Source organism: Meriones unguiculatus, chromosome 3 (assembly GCF_030254825.1).
Source record: "Meriones unguiculatus strain TT.TT164.6M chromosome 3, Bangor_MerUng_6.1, whole genome shotgun sequence".
Classification (NCBI taxonomy): domain Eukaryota; kingdom Metazoa; phylum Chordata; class Mammalia; order Rodentia; family Muridae; genus Meriones; species Meriones unguiculatus.
The window spans coordinates 13,416,696-13,434,433 of NC_083351.1; the positions used below are offsets into that span (position 1 = coordinate 13,416,696).

At 49.7% G+C, this 17,738-nt stretch overlaps 1 protein-coding gene across 1 annotated transcript; it reads left to right on the plus strand.

Annotated features, from left to right (window-relative positions):
- Positions 1-5,073: 5,073 nt before the first annotated feature.
- Ubxn10 (UBX domain protein 10) lies at positions 5,074-11,950 on the plus strand. Its single transcript, XM_060379210.1, has 2 exons — positions 5,074-5,187; positions 9,121-11,950. Exon 2 carries the CDS (start codon positions 9,136-9,138, stop codon positions 9,982-9,984), a length of 849 nt encoding a protein of 282 aa, XP_060235193.1. The 5' UTR covers positions 5,074-5,187; positions 9,121-9,135; the 3' UTR covers positions 9,985-11,950.
- The last annotated feature ends 5,788 nt before the right edge of the window (positions 11,951-17,738 follow it).

Sequence of the window (17,738 nt, forward strand, 5' to 3'; positions counted from 1 at the left end):
TTTTTTTTTTTTTTTTTTTTTTTTTCTCCTCTTTGGAGGAGTTGGCAGGTCCTGGGTTCCCAGGTTAAAATGGCATATACGGTTTCCATCATGGAAGTGTGGTTCCGGAAAACTGAGTTTATTAGCATCCTCTGCCATTTGCGGTGCTTCTCCTTTGATCTCCTGGTCTGCAAGCTCACCCCTCCCTCACTGACCGAAGCTTGGTTTCTCTTGCTGGCACATGAGAGCAAAACCTCTGTGAATAATGCCAAAGCTCAAAGTCATTACATGGAGAGACCCTCACATCAGCTTCAGAGTTTCTCAGTCTCCACTTAGGAGATGGGATAAGGCTGGGAATGTGGCTCAGCTCAAGTGCTTGCCTAGCACCCCAAGGCCCTGGATTCAACAGCCTGTGATCCATGGGATTCTATCTAAAAAACAAACAAACAAACAACAACAAAAACAGATAGATGGCTGGCTGGCTGGCTAGAGATAACAGGCACACAGAAAACGAAAAAAAAAAAATCTTAAAGATGACCACTCCCATGGACCTGTGGTGGGACCGGCTGGAATAAGATGTTCATGACTAAAACCAAAATCACACGATGCTGTGTTCACACTGAACTGTAACGAGGGGAACTCTGTAAGACACGCTTCCATGGAGCAATGGAGGAGAATGTGGGCATCTGCCCCTCCACGGAGTGGCCCCACCATCAGCACACAGCTTGCTTGCAGTTCAAGTGTTCTCCACCAGCCTCATGACACATCATGCTACATGTGACTGCCTAGGTCATGGGAAAGAGAAAAATAGCTTATCGGAACCTTAGGAATTTGGCAGGTCCAAGGTTTTTTTTTTTACTCTGTGGTGAACTGGAAAACTTCAAAATGTCAGTCCCACGGCAAGAACTCTGGGAGAGCTCACCTGGTGTCCCAGCCACTTTACCTTTTTTGGGGGGAGGGCAGCGTTGCTGGATGCTGAGAGGCTGGGGCCCCCTGACCAGGCTGGCCCTGGCCAATTATCATTTCCTCTACTTCCTCAGTGCTGGTTTAAAGGCATGCACCACCACACCTAAGCAGATGCCTATACAAGTTTTTCTAATTACGTTCTGTCTCCATGGGAACCTGACAAAACCATGTCCAGGTTTGGGATACAAAAAATGGACTCGTGTCTTTTGAACCAGCAGGTGATGCGACTTCAGATATAAAGGAGCCTGGAGTGCGTTCCTGGTAATGAAATCCGACTGAAGTCCCAACTGTGTGCTCAGCTAATGAGAAGATCCCAAGGAAGGTCTGAAGGCTTCGGAGCTGACTACAGATAAACAGAGGCTAGGCACAGACCAGGAGCCCAACAGCATTGCACCCAAGCACAGCTGCTGACTTTGGCATTGTGCAGGAGGCAGCAACAGCAGGCAGCAATGAACTCTGAGTCAATGGACCCAAGCTCCAGGACCCCAAGCTTCCTGTCTGTGAAGTGGAGTCAGTCGCCTTTGTCTTCTGTGGTGCCAGCAAGATTCTAGAGGCTCCTGGTGTGAAAGCACTTGGTCAACATGGGGCCAAGGTGAGTGACAGTTTGGTATATTCCTCTTAACAAGACAGGAAGTGTCAAGACTCATTTGGATGTGTTCCAGTGGCATGCAGGAAACAATGGAACACTGCATTGGCCCCATTTTATTATCCAGAAACTTCTCTGTTGACCTTCTCTGGAGAAGCTGATTTCTAAGGAGCCATTATGCATGGCCATGCAGCCTGATGGCCTTGTTACTACATTATGTACTTTCTGCTTAAATGTTACCTGCGCTCTCAATCTAGCAAAGTCAACACTGGCTACACACTCTGAAATCTAGAAATCACTAGTTCAAAAAGAGTCAGACTCTCTGGGAACAAGGCGAGAGGCCACGACTAAACCACCTGCCTTCAGCCAGCCCCAAGGGAGGCCATTTCCAGCCCAAGCTTGTTAGCCTTGGGGTGCCAACTAGTGGCTTGTGGGTCTTTCATTAGAATCAGCTTCACCACTGTCATCAGCAGTTTCTCATTTCCTGGGCATCTACCCCAAACAGGCATTGTGTGGGCTAAGGGTGAGATTGACAGTCCCCTGGGCAACTTACCACCTACAGAAGGAGTGTGTCAGGGTAAGATGAAAACAAAGTACTTCCGTGGGCCAGGCATCATGCCAAGACCTTTAATGGATTATCTAATTCATTCTCATAGCCATCAATCTTAAAATGTCGATAGATGTGCAAACTCGTCTAGTGAAGAATTTAATTACATGGCCAAGGTGTCCCCATGGGTGGAGCAAAGACTGAAACAGATGCTTAGATGCCAGCGCCCGTGCCTATGAGTCCTGTGGCCAGCTTAGCAGGGAGGTTCTGATGAAGTGGCACTCGGGAGTCTAGGAGTGGGGGTGGGCTTTGGGACCAGCTGGTTAAAAGCTCCAAAATGGCTCCCTGAACACAGTTGTCTTTAAAGGCAAAGAAGCCCAATGAATGGTGTCTCTGTGCAACAGATTTACAGATACCCAAGGCGCTGACCTGGGAAAGGTACATGGTGCCATCTTTGGGCATCATAGACCAGAAGGAACCTAAAATAGAGCACTGAGGTCACCAGGGGACACAGTTGCTCAGGAAAGGCCTTCACAGGACAGGTGACTTTTAAGACAAGGGCCTTGAAGGATCAAGCAGTTTGGATTCACCTTGGAGAGGGAGAAGGTGGGACAGATGTGAACCAGGACACTGGAGATGTAAACGCCAAGGGCCCATTTGGAGAATAAGCTGGCTAGAGCCCAGGAGAGAGCTGGGGAGCAGAGGCATGGTTCAAAGGAAGGTGAGTCCACGAACAAGCAGACAGGAGAGTAGCCTCCAGCCATTTCCTGAGGATCTAGTGAGTGTGTGTGAATGTTCAGCGAGGGCATCGGGGGAACATGCTTTGAAGACACTCTCGGTGGTACAGGTCAGGAGATAAAGGCAGGGATTAGCTGGCTGCCTCTTCTTCCCCCGGCAGGGGGGGAGGGAGCTGCACCACACCATGCCAGAGAACAAAGACTCGTGGCTCCGCTGAACATGAAATGGACCACAGGCATAACCAGCCTTCCGCCATGCTCCAGCGAGGGCACACACGCCACTCTCACACAGTGGGGGAACAAGGATTGAAACGGATGCGATTCTCAAAGGATTGCATAATTCTTAGGTGGTGCTAAAATAGCTGATGAAGGATCTACTTTAATCTTTTCTGAGTGGGCGCCGAAGGGCTGAAGAGCATCGCCTGGAGACTTCTGACAGAATCATTAACAAGATGTAAGCCAGCAGCAACACTGCAACGCAAAACAGCCAGCTTCTAAAAGTACCAGCCAGACCCTCCTGGGGCCATGGATGCCTCCTGGCTATCCAGAGACAGAATTTCCAGCCTAGCCAGGCCCCCATCCAAGGCCAGGTGCTTTCACAGGGTCAGCAGCTTCTTCTCTGAGATGGGCTAGTACCCCATCACTGAAATGAACCCCTTCATGCCAGCTCCCAAAGAATGTGCCATTGGTACCAAACACATCCTAGGTGATCACATCCAGCCCATGCCTGCGCTCCTACCTTTGGCTCCAACTATACTGAAAACAGTATTATTTATAACTGTACCACTGAACAGTGTGTCTTTCTGACCCAACTGTGGTGTGCTGACAGGGGTTTAAAGCTGTGCTCAATATCAGAATCCCGTCCTTACACACTCAGGACAAAGCAGGTAACAAATATGGGGTCATAATGTTAGGTAACGAATCTGTGGTTTAGTTGTCTTTTAGTAACTTCTATGGGTTCAATCACTATATTATTCTAAGGGTCTAGAGCAGAGCCCAACTGGGACTCCTTTGAAAGCAATGTTTGTTTTCTGAGACAAGATCTATGCAGTCCTGACTGTCCTAGAACTCACTCTGTAGAGAAGGCTGGCCTCAAACTCGGAGATCCACCTGTCTCTGCCTCCCAAGTGCTGGGATTAAAAAGAGTGTGCCACCACTGCCTACCTTTAATGTCATCTTAATGCCGGCTTGGAAGGAAGACTTCATTAGATGGAACAAAGACAGGGAGAAATTAGGCGAAGGAAGGGACAAGAGAGGCTGAGAAAGAATCTTCAAGCCAAGGGTTCAACAGAAGCAAAGGTGCTGAGTCTTGGGAGGGTGCCTAGACATGCGGCCACAGTTGGGAACTGGTGGAGCACCACAGAGGCACCTAACAGGGGACAGTATCTGAAGACAGCCTCTTTCCATTCCAACAGAACAGTGACAAGGAAGCAAGGACCAGTCCACGAGTTCTATCTGTCTCTGCAGAGGGCAGAAGATTATCCTCCCATAGGGAGAAGGGAAGGCAGCAAGTAGGAGGTTTTTGGAGGAAAGATGCGGTTTGGAATAGCCATTGGAGAGGGCAGAAACCTGAGGAGAGCCAGCAGAAGGCTGGCCAGGGAGGGCTGGGGGTCTGATGGATGCTAGGGACAACATGTGCCCTTACATCCAGGTGTGTGACTTGCCATGTTTACCTTCACTGCTTGGTGTGGGTAGACACATTCCAGCTACGGCTCCATCGCACAGCTGGGATGATAGTAATGCCGGGAGGACTCTTACCAACTGAAGGGTTGAAGTAGTGGAGAGAAAGCTGCCGGGCTGTGGGACTCCAAATCTCAAAGCTTTTGGAAAACACGACGAAGTGGCTGGAGCTGCTGCTGACTGTATCGTTAGGCTTAGAGGGTGGCCCCAAGCGGGAGTGCGATCTCTCTTACTCCCCCATGACAATATAACCTTGAAAAAAGAAAAGGGCACTCGGATTCTAAGGGTCTCAGGAATGAGTCCCACGGGCAGGGTCAGGCCTCAAAGGTAGACAGGGTTTTGATGCTGGTCCTCAACCCCCACTCCAAGGCAGGGCTCCCTGTCTCCTGAACGCACCCTTCCCAGGAGAGAGAGTCAGGCCAGGTCAGAAAGAGAAGAGGAGGTGGCAGGGGCCCAGGCCCAGAGTCCTGTGGCCTCCATTGGGCAGGGCCACAGGCTAGTCCTGCGCCTGGAACCCGCCCTCTGTGCCCAGGTTTGTCCAAACCAGCTTGCGGTGGGCCAGTGCAGGCCAGGCAGGTTCCGGTCACACCGGAAGCACGTGGCCCCCACCTCTCGGCGGTTGCCAGGGAGACGGGGCTGTTTACCAGCTGGTCGCAGCCAGGCACAGGAGGCGGATGGACCTGAGCTGCGAGGTGAGAGGCCCGCTGTGGGTCCCCAGAAACAGAGCCAGACCTTTTGAGCGGCCTTTTCCCAGGGGCAGATCCAACCTGGCCGGAGCCTGAGCCTGCAGCAACCAAGGGGCCTCCTGGGAGGGGCACATACAAACCATTCCCTGGACTCGGATCCGATCCGAAGAGAGACAGGGAGTCTGGGTCTTGTGCAGGCGCAGGAGCTGCAGGGAGCCTCCACAGCGCCACAGCTCCGTGCCCTTTCGTCAAGCCTGCCCTCACATTCCAGCCTTCCGTGCCATTCCCCGACACTCCTCCTTCCGCACTTTAAGTTTTGCTTCCAGGCCTGCCAGACCGAGGAAATAATAGAGGCCTCTCCCCCACCCCCTCACCTGCCCTTCTATTCTGGAATCAACCCCAGTTCCCTCGGCAAAGCCTAGCTCGCTTGGTGGCTTGTGGTTTCCCGCATTCTAATCTCTGGTTGAGGGTAGCACCGGGAACGGTGTCACTCCTCTCTGTCCATTCCCCCGGGCCGGTTCCTTTAAGTAGTTTAATTTTGTAAGCCAAGCTGGGGACTAGGGAATGGCGGCAGGGGGGTGGTAGTAACTGATAAACAATTTTAAAAGACCAGTGCATGTGTGTGTGTCCCGGTAGATGCAAGCAGATGGTTCGTAGGTGGTTACATTTTACTGCTCTAGCTGCAGGTTTAGATTTGGGCTGTGAAGTACCGCAGTCTGACCCCGTGGTGGCTTGTGGGCACCGTTGGAAAACAATGGGAATCTTGCTTTAATTTCTACCCCGTGCCCTTCCTGTTCGTGCGGTGATAATCCTAAGGAACGGGTACCTGCCCTTCTGGCACCCTCTTAGAGCTGGTGCCCAGTGTTTTGTTTCCTGCTTCCTAGCAGGCCTCTGCCTCCTAGCTATTGTGTTGAAGTAAACAGGCCACTTGCCTCTTGTCTCTTGTGCTGGCAGCTTGATGGATGCCCACGCCTAGATCTTGTCAAATCACTTTGTGGTTGAGTGTCTGCCAGGCTCAGAGGTGGTGAAATGAGCCAAGCAGGGATTATGCTGTCGCAGAAGCCTGGACTGAGGGCACAGGCAGAGCTTGAGACCCAGGGTGTGACTACAGAGGCGCCGTGAGTGCGCTCCTCCAAACACCTGTTTCCCGAAGCATCCTGGCCCTGTTCTGGATGGGGATGGGAGCTGGTGTTCCCTCCGTGTAACAGATGGTCTCTACACTGGGGAGGAGGCAGCGGGTTATAAAAGCAGGTTGGATGTGACGGTTTTACCTGAAGGAGGTGTTAGTCTCTAAATAGCCATGAGTGGGCTCATGAGAATTAGTCATAATTGAGGTTCTTCTCTTGAGATAGCTTGCAGTCATGTTATCTTATGACCAGGGTTTCTTGAATATGACACCCCCTGAACATGGCTAATTATACAGAGTACCAAAAGGTATAGCAACTACACGCACACACTCAAGTTTGACTGTTAAAAATAACCCAGCATAGAGAGCGCCTGCCAGAACACATGACTTTCCTCATCAAAGTTGTTAGGGAGAGGTTTCTAAGTTACCAAACTTCCTGACAGTCGAACCTTCCCCAGGCATGTGTGGGTGTTGGAAGCCAAGCTTGTGATAATTCTGTAGAAGCTGTGGCAAATTAATAGCCATTCCCAAGTGAGGAGGGCAGAAGCTCAGCTGGGAGCTCATCTTCGGCTCAGCCGGACGGCTACGGCTCTCTGCTGCCACTCAGAACAAGAAACTCATGGGACGAAAGAGTCTTTCTAGTTGATTAGAACAAGGCAGGTGTTTCTGGTGCCAAAACTGCTCAGGAAGAAGTTTCTGAACTGCCCGCAGCCAGATTGAGCATGGAGAATGGAAGAGGGGAGTGGAGGGGGGTTTGGGTTGTGGATAGAGTGGGATGGTCCCCGAGCCAGAGGACTAGAGTTTGTGTCCCCACACCCCACGTGAATGCCTGGTGGGTGTGTTAGCTCACCTGTAATTCCAGCCCTGGAAGGCAGAGACAGGCTTCCCATAGCAATCTAGCAAGGGTAGCCAAATGCGTGAGCTTTGGGTTTGACTGAGAGATCCTGCCTCAGTAAATAAGGCATAAGGACAATGGAGAGTAATTGCCAGCGACATCAACCTTGGGCCTATGCGCAGGTTTACCTGACTACACATGTGCCCACAAATGTACAAGACACATACACAAACATAACAAACGGAAAAAGGAGTAACTTATGAACGGGAAGGGAACTTTGTCTGAGATTTTGAACAGTGGGAATACAAAGAGGTAGTATATTTTGGTTCCTTGTGGTTTGGCTCCTGGTGGTCTGGCAAAGAGGAGAACACGTCTAGAGCAGCAGGGGTCACACAAAAGCCCACACACTTGGACTAGCGCTGTTGAGGACTGAGTGACGGAGGAGCTTGGAGGAAGTAAATTCTGAGGTGAGTGAAAGTGTGCAGTTGGGAGGAAATGACCAACCCAAGAAGCATAGTTTTGAGGCAACTGTGTGGGGGGAATCTCTCTGACGTCGGCCTCCTGGCCATTCTTTGCAGTGGACAGGGTAGATTTGGAGGCCTGGATTTCCCGGCTGTTTAGCACTGAGGAGAGCCATAGCCAACACCTTAGGGAAATTCTCTAAAGCAGGTAAGTGAATCCATGGGTCTCACATGTCCCAGGCTAGTTACAAATGTGGCCTAACATAATTGTAGATAATGTCATATTGCAGTGTCAAAAGTTGAACAGTCCTGTTGATGAGCAACAGGTACAGTGTTGACCTAGAATGGACGCACAAGACAGGCATACAACCAACATGGAGTCATACCCATCCATTTGGTTCTGCCCAGGACTGTCTGGTGCAGGCAGAGCTGCCTGGGGTCTACAGACAGTACAGACTGAAAAGTCAAAACAGCCGCTCTGTAGGTCTTTATATGTAGGCTTGCCAACCCCTTCTCCAGAACCTGAGCATCCCTCGTGAATTCTAGCTGGAGATAAGGGCAGCTAGAATTCCTCCCACCACTGACCAAAGCTACGTAGCTGCCACTGACCAAACCAGGGAGCCACGTTCCGTGTGATTTGTGTGGAGCTACCTGGCAAGATGAGGATGAAAACAAAGTAACTGGCAAAATGTGGGCAGTGAGGGAAGGAGGGCAGAGGAAGGCCTGTGGCAGAGGGAGAGTGGGAATTCTAGAGAATGGCATATCCATAGTGAAGGGTGCCAAGGCAGACGGGTCCCTTGTCTGGAGAAGTGACCCTGTCGTGTGGAATCAAGCCTGGTTGCCCTGCAGTGTCTTAACAGGGTTATTCTCCCCCCTTTGAACAAAGGCGGCTGCCCCAACACTGCCACCTCTTCGTCTGAGGTCTATGTAGGCCACTACCTGAGGGAGCTTCTCATCCTGGGAGCCAGTGAGGGCTCTGGAGCTCAGTACTGTCCTCTGGGCACTTTTTTAGCTTGGGCCCAATCAAATTTCACGAGAGCATAGTGCACTCTGTTGAGTGTGTGGCCAGGCTGGTTTTGCCCCAGCCTAGCAGACAGAACAAACAAATGCATCTGTGGAAAAAGTCGTTCGACCCCAGCTCTGGCCTGTCACATGGCTCATTCCTTCTCAGAGTGGCCTTTCTGCGAGAATTAGTCATTCTGTGTCATGCCTTCTTTTCTTCATAGCGCTCATCACTCCTTGAGAATATCTGCAGACCTGTGGCTTTCACCCATTTCTCTTCCCACCTTTAAGAATCCAAGTTCCCAGGACTTTGGTTCACTGATGGGTTCCAAGTGCCTGTAATGAGTGAATGAGTCCCAGCTGCTCCTCCATGTCAGAAACCCAGAGACAGGTCCCATTCCCTGGCCCTTTGGTGCTTACTCTCCCAGTGAATGGCAGTGAATGGCAAAAGAGTAAGTCCCAGTGTCTCAGGAAGCTTAACCCATGGCCTTTCCTCTCTCTGCCTGCTCCCATAGGGGTCCTGAGAAGCAATGGCCACAGAAGCCCCTGTGAAGCTAGCAGGACTCAAACGCAGCACTGCGGCCAGCACCTCAGCTGACAGCTTTGTCTGGCAGCCCAGCTCACTCAGGATGCACGTCATCAGGCCCAAGTCTGCCAAGGGCCGGAAGCGGACGAATCTGCGCAGACCACAAGGCGTGGGAGATAGCTCTCCTCGAGTACTGTCCTCTTCGCCTCCGCCATGCTCCTCTGGGTCGCCAAGCAGCCAGAAGCCAGGAGCCTCTGCAGCTGCCTCTTTGTCTCAGGGAGCCCCTGATGAGATGCCAGAGCTGCTGCAGCAGGCACCCATCGGGACTGCCTCATCTCTCAATAGGTACCCAGTCCTCCCATCCATCAACAGAAGGAACCTGGAGGAGGAGGCTGTGGACACAGTGGCCAGCAAGGCCAGTTCTCTGCAGCTGGGCAACGTCCAGGCCCTTTACCAAGAGGAGGCCTGCACCACTCTAAAGTCGAGCCAGAAAGACTCCAGAGCCCAAGTCTGTGCCTTAGAGAAGAAATTCATCACCCGAACCAAGAGGCAGAGTTCCGCCAGGGCCTCAAACTTGGAGGAACCATCAGACCAAGAGCCAAGACTGCTGCTGGCTGTCAGGTCACCCTCAGGCCAAAGGTTTGTGCGCTACTTCAGGCCCAGCGATGACCTACAGACTGTCCTCACGGTGGCTGAGCAGAAAAACAAAGCCACCTACCAAAACTGCAGCATCGAAACGATGGATGTGCCCAGGAGACGTTTCTCTGACCTCACCAAGTCCCTGCAGGAGTGTGGCATCCTCCATAAGTCTGTGCTGGGCATCTCCCAGGAAGAGGGGGAAGGGTTGCCCTGAGCCCCCAGCACTAGGCTGGGGCCCCGGGTCTTTGAGCAAAGAGCATGTTGGGCGGGCCAAAGCCTCCAACACAGCCTGGTTTCAAGTGCCACATGAGCCCAGTGCAACTAAGACCCTAGGGCCTTGTCTGTATAGCATGTCTTTGGAGGCAGGGACTCATCTGCAAACTGGCTGAGCCCCCTGGGAAACTCCTCTCTAGCCCCACATTCTTTCCGGCCACCACAGGGAAGTTCTACAGCTTTTCCTAGACATGGCTTTGGCCAAGACTTCTCTCTTCCACAGCTGCCTCCTTCCAGAACTGGTTCTTCCTGGAGCACCGGCTGCCGGCACAGTGAACTCTGGGTCTCTGAAAGCCAACACCTTGCCTTTCTGGGATAAACCCTTCCCAGAGAGGATTCTAGTCTAGTAAATAACCAGGGTTTGGGAATTATGGCGCTGACATTGGCATTTCTTGCAACATCGTAAGGAAGAGGCTGATGATCCTGTGTTTGGAAGCAGCCTTTCTTCTGAGCTGCAGGAGCAGATATCCCTGGGGAGGCTTGCTGGTGTGAGGTGACAGCAGAAGGGAGAACTATCTTCTGTTGTCACAAGTCCCCCGCCACACCCACATTTCTGAAATGTCTTAGAGCTAGCCAGGATAAATTGCCTCTATGGTCATGGACAAGCCAGGGCTACTTCTGAATGGTCTGACAAATAGTGCTTCTTGGTAGAGCCTGTCTATGGGCAGAATTCTTCCAACAATGAAGTGTAATGTGCAGTCCTCGCTCGTTTTTAAGATACACACTGCTACACATCTGTACAAGTTTGCACTGGCAGCCCCTTGGCCTACCTGGGCATAGGTAAATTGTTTTATTTTCCTGGTCTCAGTGTCTCACCCAAGTCAAACATGGAAGGTCTTTGGTCCAACATCAGTGCATCCTGGTGTCAGGTCCTCCATAGGAGAAGGAATGTGGCTCTTTCCTGTGCTCCTGTTGAGACCATGCTGAGCAGCTACCTGTCTGGTGTGGAGTGCCCCTGTATGCCTTAGCCAGAGCTGTCGCAAGGATTGTAGAGTCTTGTTTTCCCTGGGGACACAGATCATTTGCCAAAGTTCTCTTGTATTGCAGGTTCAGCCAGACACCCACAACTCATCTGCATCTCTTTACGGCCAAATCCCCAGTTGGAGTCAGGAACACTGAGATGCCCTGGGCACCTTGTCCCCCTCAGAGCACAGGAGCCAAATGGCCTGGGTACTGACTGGCACGCCGCCACACCCTCAGTTCACAGACAAGGTGCCATAGAGGAGCTCTCAGAGCATCCCCAAGTGTCGCTATTGCTACCTCAGCCGCAGGGGCACCCTGTGCACGGACAGCAGGTACAGGTGTCCCTCCTAGCATGGTGCCCCTTGCTGAAAGCAACAGTTACTCTGGACGGGCTCCTCCTACCCCAGTCACACCTCTCACTCTAGTCTAGGGGATGGCTGAACACTTGCAAGCTTTCCCATCCTGCGGTTCCTTCAATGGGAAAGGTCAGCTGGGACTGGCCTCTTGATGCGGGCAGGCCCATGCAGCTGGCCCCCTCCTCTGGTCAGTGACTGTGGCAGAAGTTGTTGGTGGCTTGAGTTTGGGTCCCATCCCCCAGTACATGTATTCCGCTTCCCACTGAGCGCACAGTTCTGCCCCTGATCTAGGAGCCTATAAAAATCACACCTACTCTTTGGTAAGAATAAAATCCCACCCACCTGCAGCTTGGTGATTCCAAGCTGTAGAATGCTCCAGTGAGAAATGTAACATGCTTGATGGAGAGAGAAAACTCCTGCATTTAGGGTTTTGCTGCTGCTATTTGTCTTAGAATTTGGGGGTGATGGGAGAAAAGGGGGAAACATGAAATATAGGAATATTTTAGGAGACAGGCTTAAAACTAGATTTGAGCCATCATAATAATCTCCTTTTTTTTCTTTTTGAATAAAAGATAATGATATGAACAATAAAAGCTGATTTGTGTGAAACACTGTGTGGAGGAGTCCGTCTTATGTTTTGGCCCAAGACTTGAGCCACCAGACAGGAGTGCACAGAGCGGCACGTGAATCTCACCTTCAGGTGTCGCCCTGGAAAATCACCTATCCTGCCTTTGCAGCCGAGGCTCCCCCTCACACACTCAGACTCCCACCACGGACGCCGGGAAGAGTCCCCTCAGAAACCCCTGTGGCATCAGGGACACTGTGGTCCAATGGGCCCTGCTGGGTCAGAACATCCATCTTCGTGGCCTTTGGTAGGCTGTCCTCACCCGGTTTGTGGTCCCACACCGGAGTCATTCACCGGACCAACAATCAACTGAGAGATCTCTCCAGGGACAGGGTCATGGTTGTCGTGGGTAACCCCCAAAAGACTGTAAGCAAGAGAATTCAAACCCACAACTGGATGCTCAACCCAATTCCCCTGAGTCGGTGGCTCAGTGTGTCTGTGACAGGCCCAGAGTTGAGGGAAGGGTCACACTTCGTCCTGCTGTGTCTTCTTCCTCCCGTTTCCAAACACGTCATCTCCACCTTTCCAGTGGCGCTACTGGGAAGATGGCTCATTGTGGGGACACGGACTTAGCTGAGGGTAAAGCTTCGCAAGTGATTTCAGCATATCGTCCGACAAAGCCAATAGGTTCATCAGTATGGGCGGCAGCAGGAACAGCGGGAGAAGAAAGTGACTCAACACCTACCTCATAGCCAAAAAATTTACACTAACAGATGGCAGGTGGCTCTGACATAGCCCTTACCCTGACTGCACCTGGGGATGTGGCCAACAGCCAGGCCAAAGTGGTCCTGTCAAAGAGACAGCCTGGGAACAAGACTGGGTTATTCTGGGTGACTGAGGAGGGCAGAGCCCCAGCCTCCCACAGGTAGATGCTGGGGAACTGAGCTTTCATGTCTTATTGCTATCTTAAATGGGACCCGTGTCAAAGGCCCAAGAAGTTTCTCCTTATGGTTTTTTGCTTGTTCGTTTGTTGGTTTCTTCTTCACAGTAAAGCTGGGATAAGGGAGTGCTCAGTTTCTTGGTGTTTGAGGTGTCATTTGAATGAACCTTTCATGTGGTGGGATCCATTCCTTTGCCTTCTAAGAGGATTCCCTGGATAGGCTTCTGGTTTGACATCATCTTGACATCAGGGCTATCTGTTTCCTTCACCCACAGTCATACATCACAATGGTGTGGTGGCAGATAAAGCCTGTAGTCCTACTTAAACACCACACCAAAACTGGCCAAGTCACACCATGGTGGGTTAGACTCTAGTGAGTCTTCCTGGGCAATGGAAGCAGAACGGACGTTTGGTGAGTCAGTTACCAACATGCAAGCCAGTAGTTCTCACTATAAAAATAAAATCAGATGTTTTTCTCTCTGTCCCCACTGGTGACGTGCTGCTTTCCTTCCCTGCTTAGGGATGTCCCTCCCAGCCCATTCTGACGTCCTTCTGTCTTCCTGTACACTCAGGCATCCAGGAAGCATCCACTCTCCTGAATAGTCAATGCAGAAGAGCAAACCAAGGTATTTCTGGACACTTCAATTCTATCCTAAAGGGCTCAGCATCCGCTGTGACAAACACTGGTGGGTGAAATCCAGCCCCTGCTTATTCAGCCTGCTCTGGCTGGAGGGCCACTCTAGCTGCTGGCTGAGCCGACTGGGGGTTAGGGGGGCAGAGGTAGCCAATGGGAGATCAACTCCTGGAGGTAGAGTCACCAGGCAAGGGATGTGGGTGGTGGCTTAGGCTCCTGGGGGGTGGCCAGATCCAGGGTATACAATCTCTTCACTTTGGAAAGAGAAGGAAAAGGGTATAGTTGACAGGCTGGGATTTCCTTGAGTTGGTCTGACTATTATCTCCAGTGTGGGGTTCTTGCAAAGACAAACACAAGAGCACTAAAACTCACTGCAGGCAGGAGGATGGCCCTGAGCGTCTGCGGCACACGTATGAGGGGAAAGACACAAATTGTTTATGGACGAAGTATGTGCAGAGAAATAAGTCCATTAACCTTATTCGTTAAGGAGAAGTGCACTCTCAGTGATCCCTGGCTCACCCAATGTTCAGGTCCAAGTTCACACGAATTACCACCTCCATCCAGAGTGTGATTCCTGACCAAGGTTGCTTTGGAAGACACGTGTTCCCGGGAGGATCATGTGGATTCCCCTGGCTCTTCTATTTCTCCCTCCCTCGATGCCCTTCATTTCATTTATCTAAATCCTGAGTGTGCGTGTCATCTCAAGAGGGTCCAGTGAACGTAATTAACAAGCATCTTAATTTTATAACGTTCACACCTGTCTGTTGACAATGAGGGTTCCAGGGCTTTGGGTCCTGGTCCTTTGATGGCCAGCTGAAAACTCACTTTTCTGATATCTGTCCCTTGTGACAGGAGAAGTGTCCTCTGGTTCATGAGCACCTCCAAGCAGATAGCTTGGGTCTGGTTGAGCTCTAGCCCCGTTAGGAACAATCCTAACATTTAAGGAGAAACCTGAAGAAATGGCAGCAGCTCTGCTCCTGGTAGGGAAGTACAGTCTAGAAACTGTTATCCACACCCCACCTCTAAATCCAATTAGGGGATGCTGTGATGTCCATTCTGACCAGACTCAAATATACCATATCCCTGGGTCCCAGGGTCTGAACACTGATGCTCTATAGGGATTTCCTGCATCCAGACCTCTGCCCTTGCTCATTCATTTCCTCTCAACAGAGTTCCCAACATGCCTCCATTGTATTCAAATCCATAATACATTAATTCAACATAATACATATATATATAGACATAATACATCATTCAATATATATTAGGTACATATATACCAAGCATATGAGACCTATCAGGGAACAGAACAGGCTCTAATCTCATACTTAAGGAAGTTACATTTGGTAGAGGGGAGACAGGAAGTAAGTGAAAGCCATAATACATGACACAGAACTGTAGAAGGAAGAATAGAAGACAAAGAAAGGCCACCAGTAGAATCCAAACCAAGGGCCGGGGTGGATGGCTACACAACTCATGGTAAGTAGCTAGCTTCTGGGACTCCAGCCAATTTTCCTTCCTTCCTTCCTTCCTTCCTTCCTTCCTTCCTTCCTTCCTTCCTTCCTTCCTTCCTTCCTCCTCCTGTCCCCTTCATATTAGTTCCAGTAGCCTTGAACTTGACACATAGCTGAGGATGTCTGATTTGTCTGTCTCTATCTCCCACATGCTGGCATTATAGGTGTGTGTGCCACCACACCCAGTTTATGCAGTGCTGAGCGTCAAACCCAGGGCTTGGCATATGCCAGGTGAGCACTATGCCCACTGAGCCACGTCTCCAGACTCTGCTTATTTTTTTTCCAAAAACAATAATTTTATTATCAAAATATTATTAAAGTCGATGCATCATCTTTATTATACATTATTTTTCCAGGCAAAAGAGAGGTGGTAGGGGCTCGTTCATAGACTCAATTATAGCCTGCCCTTCAAACAACAGGTAAGCTGTTTTGGTGATGTGAAAACTGGGAAGTATAGAGAAGGCTGACAGGGGAAAGAAAATCATCCAAAGCCCTCTAGTCAAAGACTGCCATTGTTAATGTCTCAGCATCTATTTTTTTTATTCTCAGAGATTAAATTGATGTTGCATGTTCCTTTCTTGCCAATAGACACAAATATTTTTTAACATTTCTGTTCCGAGCGAAAGCTTGCATGTTCCCATCCCAAGTTTCTATGGACTCAACTATGTTAAGAGTGAGTAATACTCAGCCTGTTGTTGTCTTATCATCATTGAATTATTTCCTTTTTATGAAGCGTTCACACACTCCCAGTTTTGTTGTTAACCATAGAAGTGAAAGCTAAAATTCATTTATGTAGCTTTTTTTCATTATTTCTTACATTATTTTTTTAGGATAAATATCCAGAAAGACACTCAAGGATTTTACTTTTGTTTTTCTCTGTATCCCTGTGGCCCAGAGAGGCTTTGAGCTTTTGCACTCCCTGCCTCAGACTGAAGGAGACAGGATTAAAGACCCCAGCCTCCAGGCGCAGAGGCCTTTTGCTTTTCAAGTGGCTACAGAGAAGAGCAAACAGGAGTACAGCCTAGCTATTGCTTTTAATAATTTCCCATTTTTAAATTGAAAATAGAAACTAAACATTTTTCTTTAATTTTGGATATCACCGGTTACTACTGATTATTAACATTTTCTGTGTCTTTCAATTACACATGTGGTGTGTGTGTGTGTGTGCATGTGTCCACGTTTGGTTCTAGGATGGAACCCAAGCCTTCAGACTTACACCGCAAACAGTGCAAAAAGTCCAGAGAATGCACTTTTAAAACTAAAATGGAAGCTCGGCAAGAGTTCAGCAGTTAGGACTGCAGAGATGGCTTAATGGTCAGGAATACTTGCTTCTGTTCTAGAGGATCAGGGTTCGAGTCCCAGAACACACGTGATCTCTCACAACTGTAATTCCAATTCCAGGAGATCGCCTGACCTCTGATGATGCCAGGCATGCATGTGGTGCACAGACACACATGCAGGCAAAGCACCATTCACACAAAAATAAATAAAATTTAATTTAAAAAGAGTACTTGCTGTTCATGTGGAGAACCCGGGTTCAGCGCCTAGAACCTACATTGCAACTCGCAACTGTCCGTATCTAGTTCTAGGGCCTCCTCTGCCCTCCAAGGGCACTGCACACAGCGTGTTCGCATACATACCCACATACATTACATACATACATACATGCAAGCAAAATACTGAGACACATAAAAAATGATTTTTTTTTTTTTTCTGAGTGTTCTGGTGCACACCTTTTGTCCCAGTACTTGGAAGGCAGAGGTAGGTGGATCTATGAGTTCCAGGTCAGTCTGGTCTACAGAGTGAGTTCCAGGACAGCCAGGGCTACATAGTGAGACACTGCCTAAAAAAGAAACAAACAAACTTAAAACCAAGTTTTTAAAAAAAAATAAAATAAAATATATTCTGTCTGGTGAACAGTAAGGAGAGTAGCAACAATTGATGAGGAAGAAATTGCTGTGTCCTTTCTGTTTGTATTTGTGTAATGCATTATACTTTGCAAAAAATATATGGCATTAAACTATATGAATACTAGCTCTTGTTTAACTGATTCATAATTGTTAAGACAGGGTCTCATTATATTGCGTAGGCTGGTCTTGAACTCCTTGACTCAACTCCCAGCCCAGCCTCTCCAGTTCTGAGATTTCAGGTATGTGCCACGATGCTGGGCTTTGAGCCTGGGTTCTAATAAGTCAAATCTTGTGTGTTTTCACTGGGCCAATAAGATGACCAAATACACACCACACCAGGCACACACCACCACTGTGAATCAGACTGACTCTGTTCTCGAGGAATTTTCAGTCAAGTGAGGAAAGCCACGTGAAGGACACACTGGCACATTTGCCAAGCATACTCCATTTCACTTGGTGAGAATCAGAAACCAACCAGGCACTAGTTGCGGCAGAAAATATCCCTGGGCGTCTGCGATGCCTCCAGCAGAACTGTCTGAATGCTCCCTTCACAGGGGGGCAGGACAAAGCCATCGACACGCAGGCCAAGGGCCAGGCTACTAAGCTGCTGGCTTCGAATGCCTTTCAGCCCACGCCTCTCAAGGAAGGAGAGGGCAAGTGAGAGGCAGATGGAGGCAAAGGCCAGCATGGGATCCTGAAAGTCAGTCTTCTCTACAGAGAGCATTTGCCTTTCAATGCCACTTACACTGGGAAGGAGCCACTGAGGAGATGTTCTGGGAGCTTCTAAAAATGTTGATCTCTGAGGGAGAGCCA

Excerpts from the sequence above, each read along its gene's own strand:
- Ubxn10 (XM_060379210.1), top strand. The coding sequence starts at position 9,136 with ATGGCCACAGAAGCCCCTGTGAAGCTAGCAGGACTCAAACGCAGCACT.